Source organism: Podarcis liolepis, assembly GCF_965112155.1.
Source record: "Podarcis liolepis genome assembly, chromosome: 10".
Taxonomy (NCBI): Eukaryota; Metazoa; Chordata; class Lepidosauria; order Squamata; family Lacertidae; genus Podarcis; species Podarcis liolepis.
Window position 1 is genome coordinate 65,016,902 of NC_139562.1, and position 13,402 is coordinate 65,030,303.

The following is a 13,402-nucleotide window of genomic DNA, read 5'->3' on the forward strand; positions in this document are numbered from 1 at the left end:
CAGAGTGTTTGTTGTGGTGGAGGAAGGGAAAGGAGAATGTTAGCCACTTTGAGACTCCTTCGGGTAGTGATAAAGCGGGATATCAAATCCAAACTCTTCTTCTTCTTCTTCTTAGAATGGCACCTGAGAGGTGCCAGAAGTGACTTCCTGTGAGTTCCAGCTGGAAAAAAGCGCAGCCTACAAGAGATCTGAGTTCAGCAGCACCGTCATGGCATAATTTCAGATGCAAGATCTCCCTCTGTACTTATTTCCCATTTCTCTAGAAGTCTCCCTCCCTCCCTCCCTCCCTCCCTCCCTTTTTTGGAAAACTGGAGAAATTGCTATTTTGTCATTCCCTCAGGCCCTTCACTCCAAGCGTTTCCTTGAGAGACTCCAATCCAATTAATTGCTAAAATAATGAAGAAAACTGTAGCAAAATAGGGAGAGTAACTCTTTTGATCTTACCATGCGCACAATGTTGTATTGTTTTCCTTTGGTTATTTCCCCCTCCCTTCCCCTGATATCTCATTGCTATCAGATTTCACATTGGATAGATTTATATTTTATAAGGAGATGGACGCTATTCAGATGTTCTTCTGAACAAATAGGTTGTGCTTGCGGCTGATGTTATGTTTGCTGTGAAGTCGGAAAAGATCCATGCAAGTAGCTTGCACTTGTACGTTCTGTCCATGACGGTTCAGAGAACTTTTGAATAGGCAGGGTCCCAATTGCATAGAAAGAGGGTGGCGCTGTGGTTTAATCCACAGAGCCTAGGACTTGCCGATCAGAAGGTCAGCGGTTCAAATCCCCGTGATGGAATGAGCTTCCATTGCTCGGTCCCTGCTCCTGCCAACCTAGCAGTTTGAAAGCACGTCAAAATGCAAGTAGTTCCTCTGGCGGGAAGGTAAATGGCATTTCCGTGTGCTGCTCTGGTTCGCCAGAAGCGGCTTAGTCATGCTGGCCACATGACCTGGAATCTGTACGCCGGCTCCCTCGGCCAATAAAGCGAGATGAGTGCCGCAACCCCATAGTCAGCCACAACTGGACCTAATAGTCAGGGGTCCCTTTACCTAGGCTTTTATAGACATTATGCCAAATGCACATAGGGGAATGTCTTATCAGGCCATCTTCTCACCTCTATGTGCATTTAATGCCTGTGTTACAGTATACACAGTATACACAGGGTGTACACAGCCCCAATATTCACTTTAAATCTGTATCCATGCATTATTATTATTTAATCCATTCTGTTGCCAAGCCACTCTTATTTTCTGTCTATGTTTTGGGTTCAGTTTCACTATCATAAGGAATACAAGGCCACATTCATGCCATACATTAAAAGCACTCATATATTGGCCTAGTTGGTTAGAGCATGGTGCTGATAACGCCAAGGTTGAAGGTTCAATCATAGTATGGGACAGCTGCATATTCCTGCGTTGCAGGGGGTTGGACTAGAATCAGGGGTCAGCAAACTTTTTCAGCAGGGGGCCAGTCCACTGTCCCTCAGACCTTGTGGGGGGCTGGACTATATTTGGGGGGGGGGGAATGAACGAATTCCTTTGCCCCACAAATAACCCAGAGATGCATTTTAAATAAAAGCACATATTCTGCTCATGTAAAAACACTCTGATTCCAGGACCGTCCACGGGCCAGATTTAGAAGGTGATTGGGCCGGATTGGACCCCCGGGCCTTGGTTTGCCTATACCTGGACTAGATGATCCTCAGACCCTAACTCTACAGTGGTACCTTGGGTTAAGTACTTAATTTGTTTCAGAAGTCTGTTCTTAACCTGAAACTATTCTTAACCTGAAGCACCACTTTAGCTAATGGGGCCTCCCGCTGCTGCTGCACCGCTGGAGCACGATTTCTGTTCTCATCCTGAAGCAAATTTCCTAACCTGAGGTACTATTTCTGGGTTAGCGGAGTCTGTAACCTGAAGCGTATGTAACCCGAGGTACTACTGTACAATTCTATGATCTCTATGACCACTTTAACAAATATGGCTTCCCTCCAAAGTATCTTGGGAACTGTAGTTTGCTATGAATACTTAAAACAGCATGCAACATCTAGTAGCAAAAATAGCAAGGGGACTTTACGGTTTCACCTTAGTTCTAGAAACTCCCCATCGATGACATTGCTCACAGGCCTTCACCTGCAACAGCTTCTTACAAGGGCAAGGACATTTGATGGCAGTTTTAAAACATCTGGCATGTGGCTTAATGAATACGTATAGGACATTATTGGCCCTATGAGGCACCTGATTCAGGCCTATTTGCGGGGATCTGCATGGACCTGTCGTTCCTAGTCAAGTCTGAGTCTGAATGAAAAGGGAAACAGTCATCCGAGCCTCATCCTCTGTAACAAGAGAACCATTATGAAAACTCCAGGGATAAACTTCTATGGATGCTGTGACCATTGTCGCCAGGCTAGCATTCCAGATCGCAGCATCCCCTGAGGAACTGCAGGGTGACATGCTGAGAAACCAGCGTGACAGAAATTAGCGTTTAGGGGACAATTTTGCTTCCTTTGGGAAAATGTCACATTCAGAAGACTAAAAATGTCAAGGTTTCAGTGCTGGTATCTATAAAGTAATAATCCAATGTTTGAACTGGAGGAATCTTTATTTGTGGCTTAAGGAGATAGCCTAAAATGACTTTTTTTTTTTAATGATGGATTCCCACCCCATGCTTTTAATATGGGTAGTACGGGTCTTTGAGGGCATCCTATATTTTTTTTTAAATATAGACTCCTGATGCCCTTCACAATCATCTCCCAATAACAGCTGACACAGTAAACTAGACCTTAGAAGGGCATTGAAAACAAATGAGTCACTAAAGGAAAGATTTGATTAAGGTCACGCAATGTCAATGGCAGGTATGGGACTACCAGACTTACTAAAGTATATTTCTACTCCTATTATTTTCCCTTGTTGTGACACAGTTAAGTAGGCCTTATGGAGATGTTAGGGCAATTGCGCACCTGGCTGGTTTGGAACGGGTGTTTCCTTTCTAGCCAACGGGAGAAACTTTATTGCCTTCCCTTGGTAGTGAACAAACGTGAATGCGCGAAAAAATATTACAAAGTCTTTGGGTTTAGTAGCATGTTAGCCTCTGGTTTCTTGCGCCTGGCTTTTCAGGTTCTATACTAGGGTGGGGCCAGATCTCAACCTCTTCCTCTCATGAATGTCAACCTTTACATTTGTATGAGGCATCCCACCTGCCAATCATCTGATATAATTATTGTTGAGAATTCCGTTCCACCTTAAGGAACAGATGTGTGGAATTGTTGCATGTCACATGTCTGTACATTCCAGCACAGTATGCTGGAAACTTCCATTTGTGTATAGCTTTTGCTTTTGCTGTGGGATGTGGGTGGCACTGTGGGTTAAACCACAGAGCCTAGGACTTGCCGATCAGAAGGTCGGCAGTTCGAATCCCAGCAATGGGGTGAGCTCCTGTTGCTCGGTCCGTCTCCTGCCAACCTAGCAGTTCAAAAGCACATCAAAGTGCAAGTAGAGAAATAGGTAAACGGCATTCTGGCCACATGACCCGGAAGCTGTATGCCGGCTCCCTTGGCCAATAAAGCGAGATGAGCGCCGCAACCCCAGAGGCAGTCACGACTGGACCTAATGGTCAGGTGTCCCTTTACCTTTACCTTTGCTTTTCTGCTCTCTCTGAGACGACATGAGAGAGAGGCGACATATTTCTTTGTTCTGATTTATGTTTAATAAATCTGTAGCTATAGCATGACTTACGCCTCACGCCTCACGCCTGCTTCTGTGTGCACAGTACACTCTGCTAATTGCGTGCCCTGGCTTTTGAAGTTTGGGTTTGCTGATTTACGTCAGAGCACGGGCCGATGGAAGGAGACGTCCGAGTTGGGCTTGCCAGCTGTCCTCCCGGCCTCTCTGCATGTTGACAATTATCACATCAGGTGACCGGGTTTTGCCTTTTGAAAGTAGTTTAAATACAAACAAACCTCAAAGTGATGGTGCTCACAACTTTTACCTGTACCACACCTGACTTCCCATGTAATATGGGGGTCGGGCAGGTGGATGTGGTTTGGGGTGTGTGTGAGAAGGGCTTTGTAATTCAACCGTCTGGTCAGACATGCCCCAGCCTTGTTCTGCACTATGGGGTCCAGAAATCAAGAACCCTGTATGGGTTTGATATATTTCATTTATGGACGCTGCTCAGTTTGGACAGTGCTCAGTTACACTTTCATGGGTCCCTTGATTGACTTAGGTGTATGATTAATGTACTGGAATATTTTACAGGGGTTTATAGGACTGTTACTGTCAAGATAAACTCATAAAATTGACAGCTCCGAGCGAAAGTCATAATTTTTAAGTTGTAATTTTTATTTAGTAGCATTACCGACAGCACACATTATTGACAAAAAACAACAAAAAAAAGCCCCTTCTTGAAATGTACTTAGTCATTCCCTTTGGAAACAATATAAGAATCATATTAAGTTTTGAGGAATGCAGGGTTTTCCAGCTATTTTGGTTTTTTTTTTAAAGAAAAAGAACATGGAGGAGTGAAATAATATCCATGTTTTTGAGGACCCTGCATACAAATTAATGATCTGGTTCCTCTTTGGAATAATCAAGCTTTGGGACACTTTTTTTGTCTTTAGAAACATGTGCGCTTTGGGTTGTATTCATCTGCTTTTCATGCACAACACCCCAGGTTCAGTTCTCTTGCATCTCCAGGTAGGACTGAGAGCGAACCGAGTCTGAAATCCTGGCAAGGCAGTCAGTGTGGACAAAACTGAGCTAAGTGGGCCAACAGATCTTACTAAGTGGGCCAACAGTGTGGACAAAACTGAGCTAAGTGGGCCAACAGATCTTACTTGGTATAAAGTAGACTTCCTAACTAAGTCCTACTCGGAGTAGGCCCCACTGAAATAAATAAACCTCAGTTATTGAATATCTGAAACACTTCCTATGAAAAGGAAAATTAACTTCAAATATCTGGATTTGAAGATTGAAATAGTATTGGCTTTTAGAAAATAGTTGGTTGTCAATTTGAGTGAATACTTTGAACAAGTTACTATATTTAGCTGACAGACAGGGAATCAGAAGTATTTTCATCCTCCTCCCCTTTCAAATTTTCTTTTTCTTTCTTCTGTTTCTTTTTTCCATCTCCCTTCTCTTTGCTCCCATTTCTTTTTAGATTAGATTTTTAAAATATTTATTTTATTCTTGTATATTATAAAAAGATACTTCGTATCGGGTATAAACGTATGCATATCTGTTGATGAGTATCCATAAAATCACAGGTTTATTATTGGTATTTGTGCCTCAAAAGGTTTACTGATAATTTGCAGCTTAGTTTTGATTGCTAACTTTAGTTAAAGCAGATTTTCAATGTTAGCTAGACCCTGAGTCCACAGACAGCTTTCTGGGTCATGTGGCCAGCATGACTAAACTGCTTCTGGTGCAACAGGACACCGTGATGAGTGCCAGAGTGCACAGAAACGGCATTTACCTTCCTGCCGCAGTGGTACCTATTTATCTACTTACGTTGGTATGCTTTCGAACTGCTAGGTTGGCAGGAGCTGGGCGCCACACCCCATAATGAAATCTGACTAGACTTAACCATCCAGAGGTCTTTACCTTATACCTGAGTTATTTGTTGTTTACTCGTCTTGGTCGTGTTCGACTCTCCGTGAACCCATGAACCAGTGCATGCCTTGGAAACTCCCACTTTCTTCTCAAAACTTCTTCTATTCTATGTCCATGGAGTTTTCATGGCAAAATACTGGAGTGGGTTGCCAGTTCCTTCTCCAGGTGGATCACATTTAGTCCAAACTCTCGGCTAATGACCTATCCATCTTGGGTAGCCCTGCACAGCATAGCTCATAGTTTCCTTGCCACGACAAGGCAGTGATCCATGAAGGGTATACCCTGAGTACACCTGTTGAAATCAAGATGCTTCCTTTGTGGATGACTTACTTTGGAGATCATACTTGGCTTGTAATTTAAGCTTCTGAGATGTAAAAACTACCTTTGTTCTCTTCCTCCCCCTGCAGATACCTCAAATCAGCTATGCATCTACAGCACCAGAGTTAAGTGATAACACCAGGTATGACTTTTTCTCCCGGGTGGTCCCACCCGACTCTTATCAAGCCCAAGCCATGGTTGATATTGTGACAGCACTTGGATGGAACTATGTTTCAACACTGGCGTCAGAGGGGAACTATGGAGAGAGTGGCGTCGAAGCATTCACACAGATCTCGAGGGAAACTGGTAAGTGGACATCAGTTTTTTGTTTCTTTTGATTTGTTTTTTAAAAAAACAACTGTGTTTAGTGCTGGCAAGTTGGTAAACTGTTGAGCAGTTTGGTTCTGCCTGCTCAGACCTGCATGGAATATTTAGCCCCTGCAGATACCTTTTGAGGGAAGTTGTGCATGTGGTGGCTGGTTTTGTTTCTCATTTGTCTCTCCGTGTGACATTTTTGCGCCCAGTTAGGAAGGAAGTGTTTTGACCAGGAAGCCAGGTAAATTAAAAGTGGCTATCAAAAAAATGAAGCTAATTCCTAAGCCTGGTTTGGAAGGTAGCAGTGGTAGTTAAATCTTTGATGGTTAACAAGCGATATACAGCAGAGATGAGGGCTCTGTGGCGTCTTCGATTTCTCTGTTGGACTCCAATTCTCATCAACCCAGGCAGTGGTCATGGATGATGGGACCTGTACTCCAACAAAATCTGAAGGACCACATGTTCCCCAGCCCTGACGTAGACTGTGTATGTATCTTCTATTGCTTCAGTGTGCAACAAGGCAGGGTCACTAAGTACTTTTATACTAGAAAGTGGGTGTAAGAATGTAGCGTTCTCGAGGACATACGGCTCTCGCATGACGTGGGGACTATACTTTGTTGTCTTCTGGATTCTACAGGTCAATTCTGAACTTGAGCTTTTAGTGGGCTTCAGATCCCATAAGGGAGCAAAGCTTACACCCAACCACCTTGCAGGCCTCACATTCTGCGCACACTGTGAGCTTGCCCTTCAGTGCTTTTACATTGGCAAACGGTACCTTAAACACTCTTTGGGCAATACAACACATCGAGGAGAGGAAGAAAAATATGCATTGTCTGATAATCGAGGGTTTTAGGTGTTGAAGTTCTACAGTTGGTATACCTGTTCCATTGCATTTTATGAAGTTCTTAATCTTGTCCATCCATTTCCCCCTTAACTCCTAACATACCCTAGTTCTTAAGTCATTAGCATGAGGTGCCCTCCCCCTTCCGCCATCTCTTTGATCTTTATCTTGTGCTCATTAGAGTTGTTCCTTTTTGTCTGGGAAATTGGGTCTTCTTGAAGAACAATGGATTTTTAAAGCTTCCATTAAATGAAGAAAGAGAACAGTGAATGGTGGGTGTGGTGGTTGCGGCATCCTGAAATATGCAGCCATGAAGTTTAATTTGCTCAGTGTTACTCTTGCAACCTATTCTCAGTGAAACTCTCACTACAGAGAATCACTCAACGTACTTGCTACTTTTCCACCCACAGTACCTAGGGCCGATGAGGTGGAGTGAAGCATCCTGCTTCGGGTGGTGGAATCCTATGGGGCAGTGCTTCCATCACTCCTTCTGGCATGGTTTTGCTAAATCTCGCTGGAAGCTGCTATTGTGCAACCCAAGTAAGCAAGGCTTAGGCAGTGTGTGTGTTTGTGGAGAAGGGTGGCATCTTCCTGTTTTGCCTCAGATACCAATATGGGATGGGCCACCCCTGATTGGGTGGGGGAAGTCTTGGGCAAGCTGCCCTTTCCCCAATTACTTCAGTGTGACATGTGTTGGAGATCCCTTGTGAGGAGGACCAGTTTGAGAGAGCCCAGAGGCCAAGGTTACTTAGTGACCTTTATGGGTGAGTGGGCATTTGAACCCCAACCTCGTAGCCCAACTCCACCATCCATTAACTATACCATCATGGGTCTTATCATGGCAGTATGTCTTTTGACCTTTAAAGCCCTTTGTGGCTTAGGGCCCTCGTATTTACATGACCTCCTCTCCTGGTATGCCCCGCAGAGGACCTTAAGGTCCATGAATAACCATAGTTTAGAGGTCCCGGGCCCTAAGGAAGTCAGACTATCCTCCACCAGGACCAGGGCCTTTTCAGTGATGGCTCCGACCTGGTGGAATGCTCTGTCCCATGAGACTAGTGCCCTGCAAGATTTAACCTCCTTCTGTTGGGCCTGTAAGACAGAGCTATTCCGCCTGGCCTTTAATTTGAATTCAGCTTGATCTTTCATTTCCCTTCTCTTCCCTCTCCCTCCCCTTTTATGAAGATTACCCGCTCTGGAATCCCACAGCTAATTCTCCCCTGGCCTCCTCACTAGCCCTGGTGACTATCTAATGCTTATTGGATGGATTTCCCCCAAATTGATTTCTGAACTTTGAATTTTATTTTTATTCATGTTTTTATACTGTATTTTATCCTGCTTCTACAATTAAGTGTTTTTAATTTGTTATAAAATTTGTTAAGTTATAAATTTCCCCCATTGCTTATTAAAATTTTGGTCTTCCTGATTTCTGATTCTTCCGGTCATTTTGGCCATTTTGGCATAATCCATCAACTTGATCTATCATTCTTCTCTGATCGGGACTTTATCTTCTTTCCATCTCTGGGCCAATAACATCCGTGCATGCTTTTGCCTGGTTGCAATGTGTCCTTTGATGATTCCTGGGTGGAGGATAGGATGGAAAGGCATTTATCTGCATGTAGAAAGAAACACTTGACTTTTGCAAGGCTGGAATGTACAAGGGCAAAAGTCACCTCTTTTGCTCCTTCCCCTCTTCACAACACTGGCAAACAGCCTCCAGATAGTTGCCCACTAAGGAAGGCAGAGCTCAGGCTAAAACAGGTTCCTCACTCCTACTTTTAAAACTGTGCAATTTTTGGAAAGATTTTTGGATCTTCCAGGTATTTAATAGCTTGTTGATGAACAGAATGGTAACTGTTTGAAGGACTGGTCTGGTGACTTAAACAAAAAACCCCAGCTCTTAGCAAAAGATGAATAAATTCTGTATTGCTTTAGGTTATGATAATCTGAGCCTTTAAACATTTTGCAAATGCATTTGACGGTCCTTTCTCCTTGTCACTTCCTTAACTATGCGGAAGAGAAAAAGGAATGGACTGTCGGTTGAAATGCAGCATAATGAAAAGGTCAACGCAGTACCACAATAACATGTCACAGGTTTATATTAGGCATCTGCAAAGATCACATGTAGTACACATCTGAGCTGAATATTAATATTTCCTGGGACAGTGGTGACAATTGGAAGTGAGAAAGTACTGATTCTAAAAATGCCCAAATGTGAAGATGTAATAAAACAGGGGTGTGGAGTGTTAGGCCTCTCCCCAGGCCGCATTTCCTCTCCTCAGGACACATTCTTCACTTGACCCTAATAATAATAATAATTCTTTCTGATTGGGTTGCCCCAGTCACTCTGGACAGCTCCCAACAAAATATTAAAAACACAATACAATATCAACCACTTAAAACTTCCCTGAAGAGGGCTGACATCAGGTGTCCTCTAAAAGACAAATAGTTGTTTATCTGCTTGACATCTGATGGGAGGCTGTTCTACAGGGCGGGTGCCTCTACCAAGAAAGCCCTCTGCCTGGTTCCCTGTAACCTCACTTCTCACATGGAGGGAACTGCCAGAAGGCCCTCAGCGCTGGACCTCAGTGTCTGGGCTGAACGATGGGTGTGGAGACGCTCCTTCAGGTATACTGGGCCGAGGCCATTTAGGGCTTTCAAGGTCAGCACCAACACTTTGAATTGTGCTTGGAAACATACTGGGAGCCAATGTAGATCCTTTGCGATTGGTGTTACATTGTCCCAGTGGCCACTCCTGATCACCAGTCTAGCTGCCACATTCTGGATTAGTTGTAGTTTCCGAGTCACCTTCAAAGGTAGCCCCACGTAGAGCACATTGCTTCTCATCCTAGGCATTTTTGCCTATCTGGTATGTCTCCATGAACTGTGATAATGGTTCCTGCTTCTCTGGATAGACGGTTGGGAGGAGTGTGTGTAGAAACTATGTACTACTGTACAAAGAATTTTTTAATAAATTGGTTGCTCCACCCACTTTTGCCTCTGGCCCCACCCATCTCTGGCATGTGGCCCTCAGAAGGTTGTTCAAATGGGAATGTGGCCCTTGGTGTGAGAAAGGCTCCTTACCCCTGAACTAGACTGAGCTTTCTGGTGATTCTTGGAGGGCCAAGCCAGTGGGCAGGAGATAAAAATGGACAGCAGGGTAGGTAAAAGCAACAGCCCTTGTCATTAATGAAATTAAGGTGGGGGGGAGTAAGTGACTTTTCCCAAGAGGCCAGAATATTTCTTCCTAGGGTTGCTAGACAGTGAAATCCCAAAGAAAACCTCAACGGTATTTATATTTGTGACTACAATGGCAAGGATTCTCTATGCTCAGAAATGGAAGGAGGCGAGAACACCCTCAAAAGAAGAATGGTTGGTGAAAATCTTGCAATATGCAGAGATGGCGAAATGGATGGCACCGACAAAAGATACAAATTCAGAATCTTTTAAAGAAGACTGGAAACCCTTTCTAGCCCATATAAAAAGTTATTTCCCATAAGCAAAAACCACAGCGGGGTTTGAAGTGTAAGAAAACAGCAGAGTATATCAAGAGACTTGTTAGAGAGGATGAAATTAGATAAGACGGAACCATGAAACACAATTGTATGTAATTTGAGTTATAAACATTGATTTTGGGTGAGCTGGGAAGTCAATACAGTAGTTTTGTTGATTTGGAATGTAAAGGTTGAGTAGCACAAGCAACTTTTTAAAAAATATTTTTTATTGAGTAACAAAGGTATCATATTTTTCGCTCTATAGGACGCACTTTCCCCCCTCCAAAAATTAAAGGGAAATGTGTGTGCATCCTATGGAGCGAATGCAGGCTCCTTGGCTTCAGCGATAGCAACGCAAAGCCTCCGAAGCGCAGAGTGAGAACTCCCTCTGCGCTCCTGAGGCTTCAGGTTGCCTTCACTGAAGCCTGGAGAGCGAGAGGGGTCAGTGCGCAGCGACCCCCTCTCACTCTCCAGGCTTCCAAGGTAGCCGGAGGCTTCGGGTGAGCGCACCTTGACAGCACAGAACACACCTTGTTTTACAGGGGGAGAACAAGAAAAAAAATTCTCCCCCTCTCTGTGCAGCGCCCCTTAAGCAAAGCGGCAGGAGAAATGGAAGGGGCTCCATTTCTCCTGCCGCTTCGCTGAGGGGGCGCTGAGCAGAGAGGGGGAGAATTTCCCCCCCTTGTTCTCCCCCTATTAACAAGGTGAATCCTATGGTTGGGTGCGTCCTATAGAGATAAAAATACGGTAACTTACGCTATGGGGGAAAAGTACACACAGAAACACACAGAGGAACACACACAATGGCTCTTGCCAAAGGAGGAAGATCCAGCATGCAGCATCCAGCGAGCTGCACCATCAGGACCATCTCTCTTCCCCTGACATGATGGGAACATGGAAGAGTTGCCTTGATCAAGACATCCCTGAAGACGAATGGCGTTTTTATCAAGCTCTCACTCGGATTGCCAGTGCTGCTCCCTTTCCAGCATTTCCTCCCTTTCCTCGGTTTATCAAAATGTTTGTTGGTAAATTGAGGCTTCCTTCTCCCTAATCTTTCTCATATATATTTTTGTGCCTCGTTTGAGCATCATGTGTCCCAGAGAAGTGACAGCCAGGGAGCCTGAGCCGCAAGCAGGGAAAAGAGCAGCGGCTGGCCTTTCATTTCTCAAAGTCTGGCAGCGGAGAATGATTAAACAAAGTCTCTCTAGGGTGCTGGCTTTTTTTTGCTTGGTTCGGTTATTGCAACATTCTTATTACAAAATCCAATCCGTCCCCTTAATGGGATGTGTGGAATGCTGGAGGACAGGTTTTATCCCTGCTTGTGGCCAGTGAAGCATCAACATGAGTCTTGATGGGAAGTAGCTGCCTCCTTTGACAGGCGGTTAAGGGAGAGAATAAAAAACGACAAGGCAGAACGCTCTGGCTTATTATTAAGGGGAAACATTTAGCACCTTCTGAACTCTCTCTTACTCTCTGCTCATAATACGGAGATGCCGGATCATCTGTCAGTGGGAAGGGGTTGAGTGGGGTGTCCGTGTGTAATTGTTCTGCGGTTTGGAAAGTTTAGAGTTGTTTGGGAAAGGGGTTATTCTGCAGCTACGATGAGCCAGTCTAAACTTAATCCATTCTGAAAGTCCGTTTGACTCCCAAAACGTTCGAAAACCAAGGCGCAGCTTCTGATTGGTGCAGGTACCCCGAAAACAATAGCCGACAACCGCATCGGACATTTGGCTTCTGAAAAATGTTTGAAAACCAGAACACTTACTTTTGGGTTTTCAGCATTTGAGAACCAAAGCATTTGAGTACCAAGGTGTTTGAGAACCAAGGTACCACTGTATTATGTATGGATGGGAGTCTTAAATGTGGATGTTGGTTTGGGTTGGCAGTGTGAGTAGAAAACGAAGTGTATCAAGAAAAGGGCAGGAGGCCCTGCAGAAACGAAAGGTCTGTAGATCAGAAGAGAAGTGCTATAGCTCAGTGTTAAGAGCATCTGTTATGGATCCAGAAGACTGTACTATCTGAAACCCTGGAGAGCTGATGCCAGGCAGTATAGACCATATTGAACAATATAGATGGATCAGTAGTTTGACTTCCTATAACCAGTATTGTATGTTTCTGTTGTGATCTGAGAGAGCTGGTGCTGCTGCATGTGTTGTGTAGTGTAGCAATCCCAGGAAGCCATTTATAGCAACGTAGTGGCTGGCTCTCTGGACATTGTTGTGTCACTTCTGTGCCCTGTATAAGACTTTGTACACCCTTGGAGATGTACAGACAGTAATTTGGTAATGCAACCAAATTGTAGCTGGTAGTGTGATAGAGAGATAGCTAGGTAGATAGATAGATAGATAGATAGATAGATAGATAGATAGATATGCATCAGCTTAAATTTTGGAGAATATGTCTTGAGTGTATGTGTGCATGGGAAACCCAAAGTATGCAAGAAGACGTTAAACATCTGTACTGCTGGTTGACATCTGAAATGTTTGAAATTAATATATGGCTGAGGGAAAAGTCCATACACGTTCAAAAATTTGTAAATGTCATACTACTTGCCACTATGATACGTACCTGAAAAGACGACGATAATTTTGCACTTAGCAAGAAATATTCTTTTTAGTTTGACAGGTGGGTGATTGGCTCAAATGTTTTAAAAGACTAATATTGCCTTTTTCTTTAAATAGACAAATCCCTGGTGATAACAGGGATCTTTGTAATCTTTCTTTTCTGAGGCGTTTGTGTTGGGAAAATTGTAAATGAATTTGTTGTGCTTGAATTCGAAGTTAAACGATTACTTACACTGTCACAAAGCAAAAGCATTTTAACAC

At 43.9% G+C, this 13,402-nt stretch overlaps 1 protein-coding gene across 4 annotated transcripts in view; it reads left to right on the top strand.

The window, feature by feature from the left end:
- GRM8 (glutamate metabotropic receptor 8) overlaps positions 1–13,402 on the top strand; it is a 564,746-nt gene that overhangs the window by 131,927 nt on the left and 419,417 nt on the right. For all 4 annotated transcript variants that reach the window (XM_083463429.1, XM_083463427.1, XM_083463428.1 and 1 more), the window contains exon 3: positions 6,017–6,233. In XM_083463429.1, the coding sequence (XP_083319555.1) occupies positions 6,017–6,233 (217 nt within the window). The remainder of the gene's footprint in view (positions 1–6,016; positions 6,234–13,402) is intronic.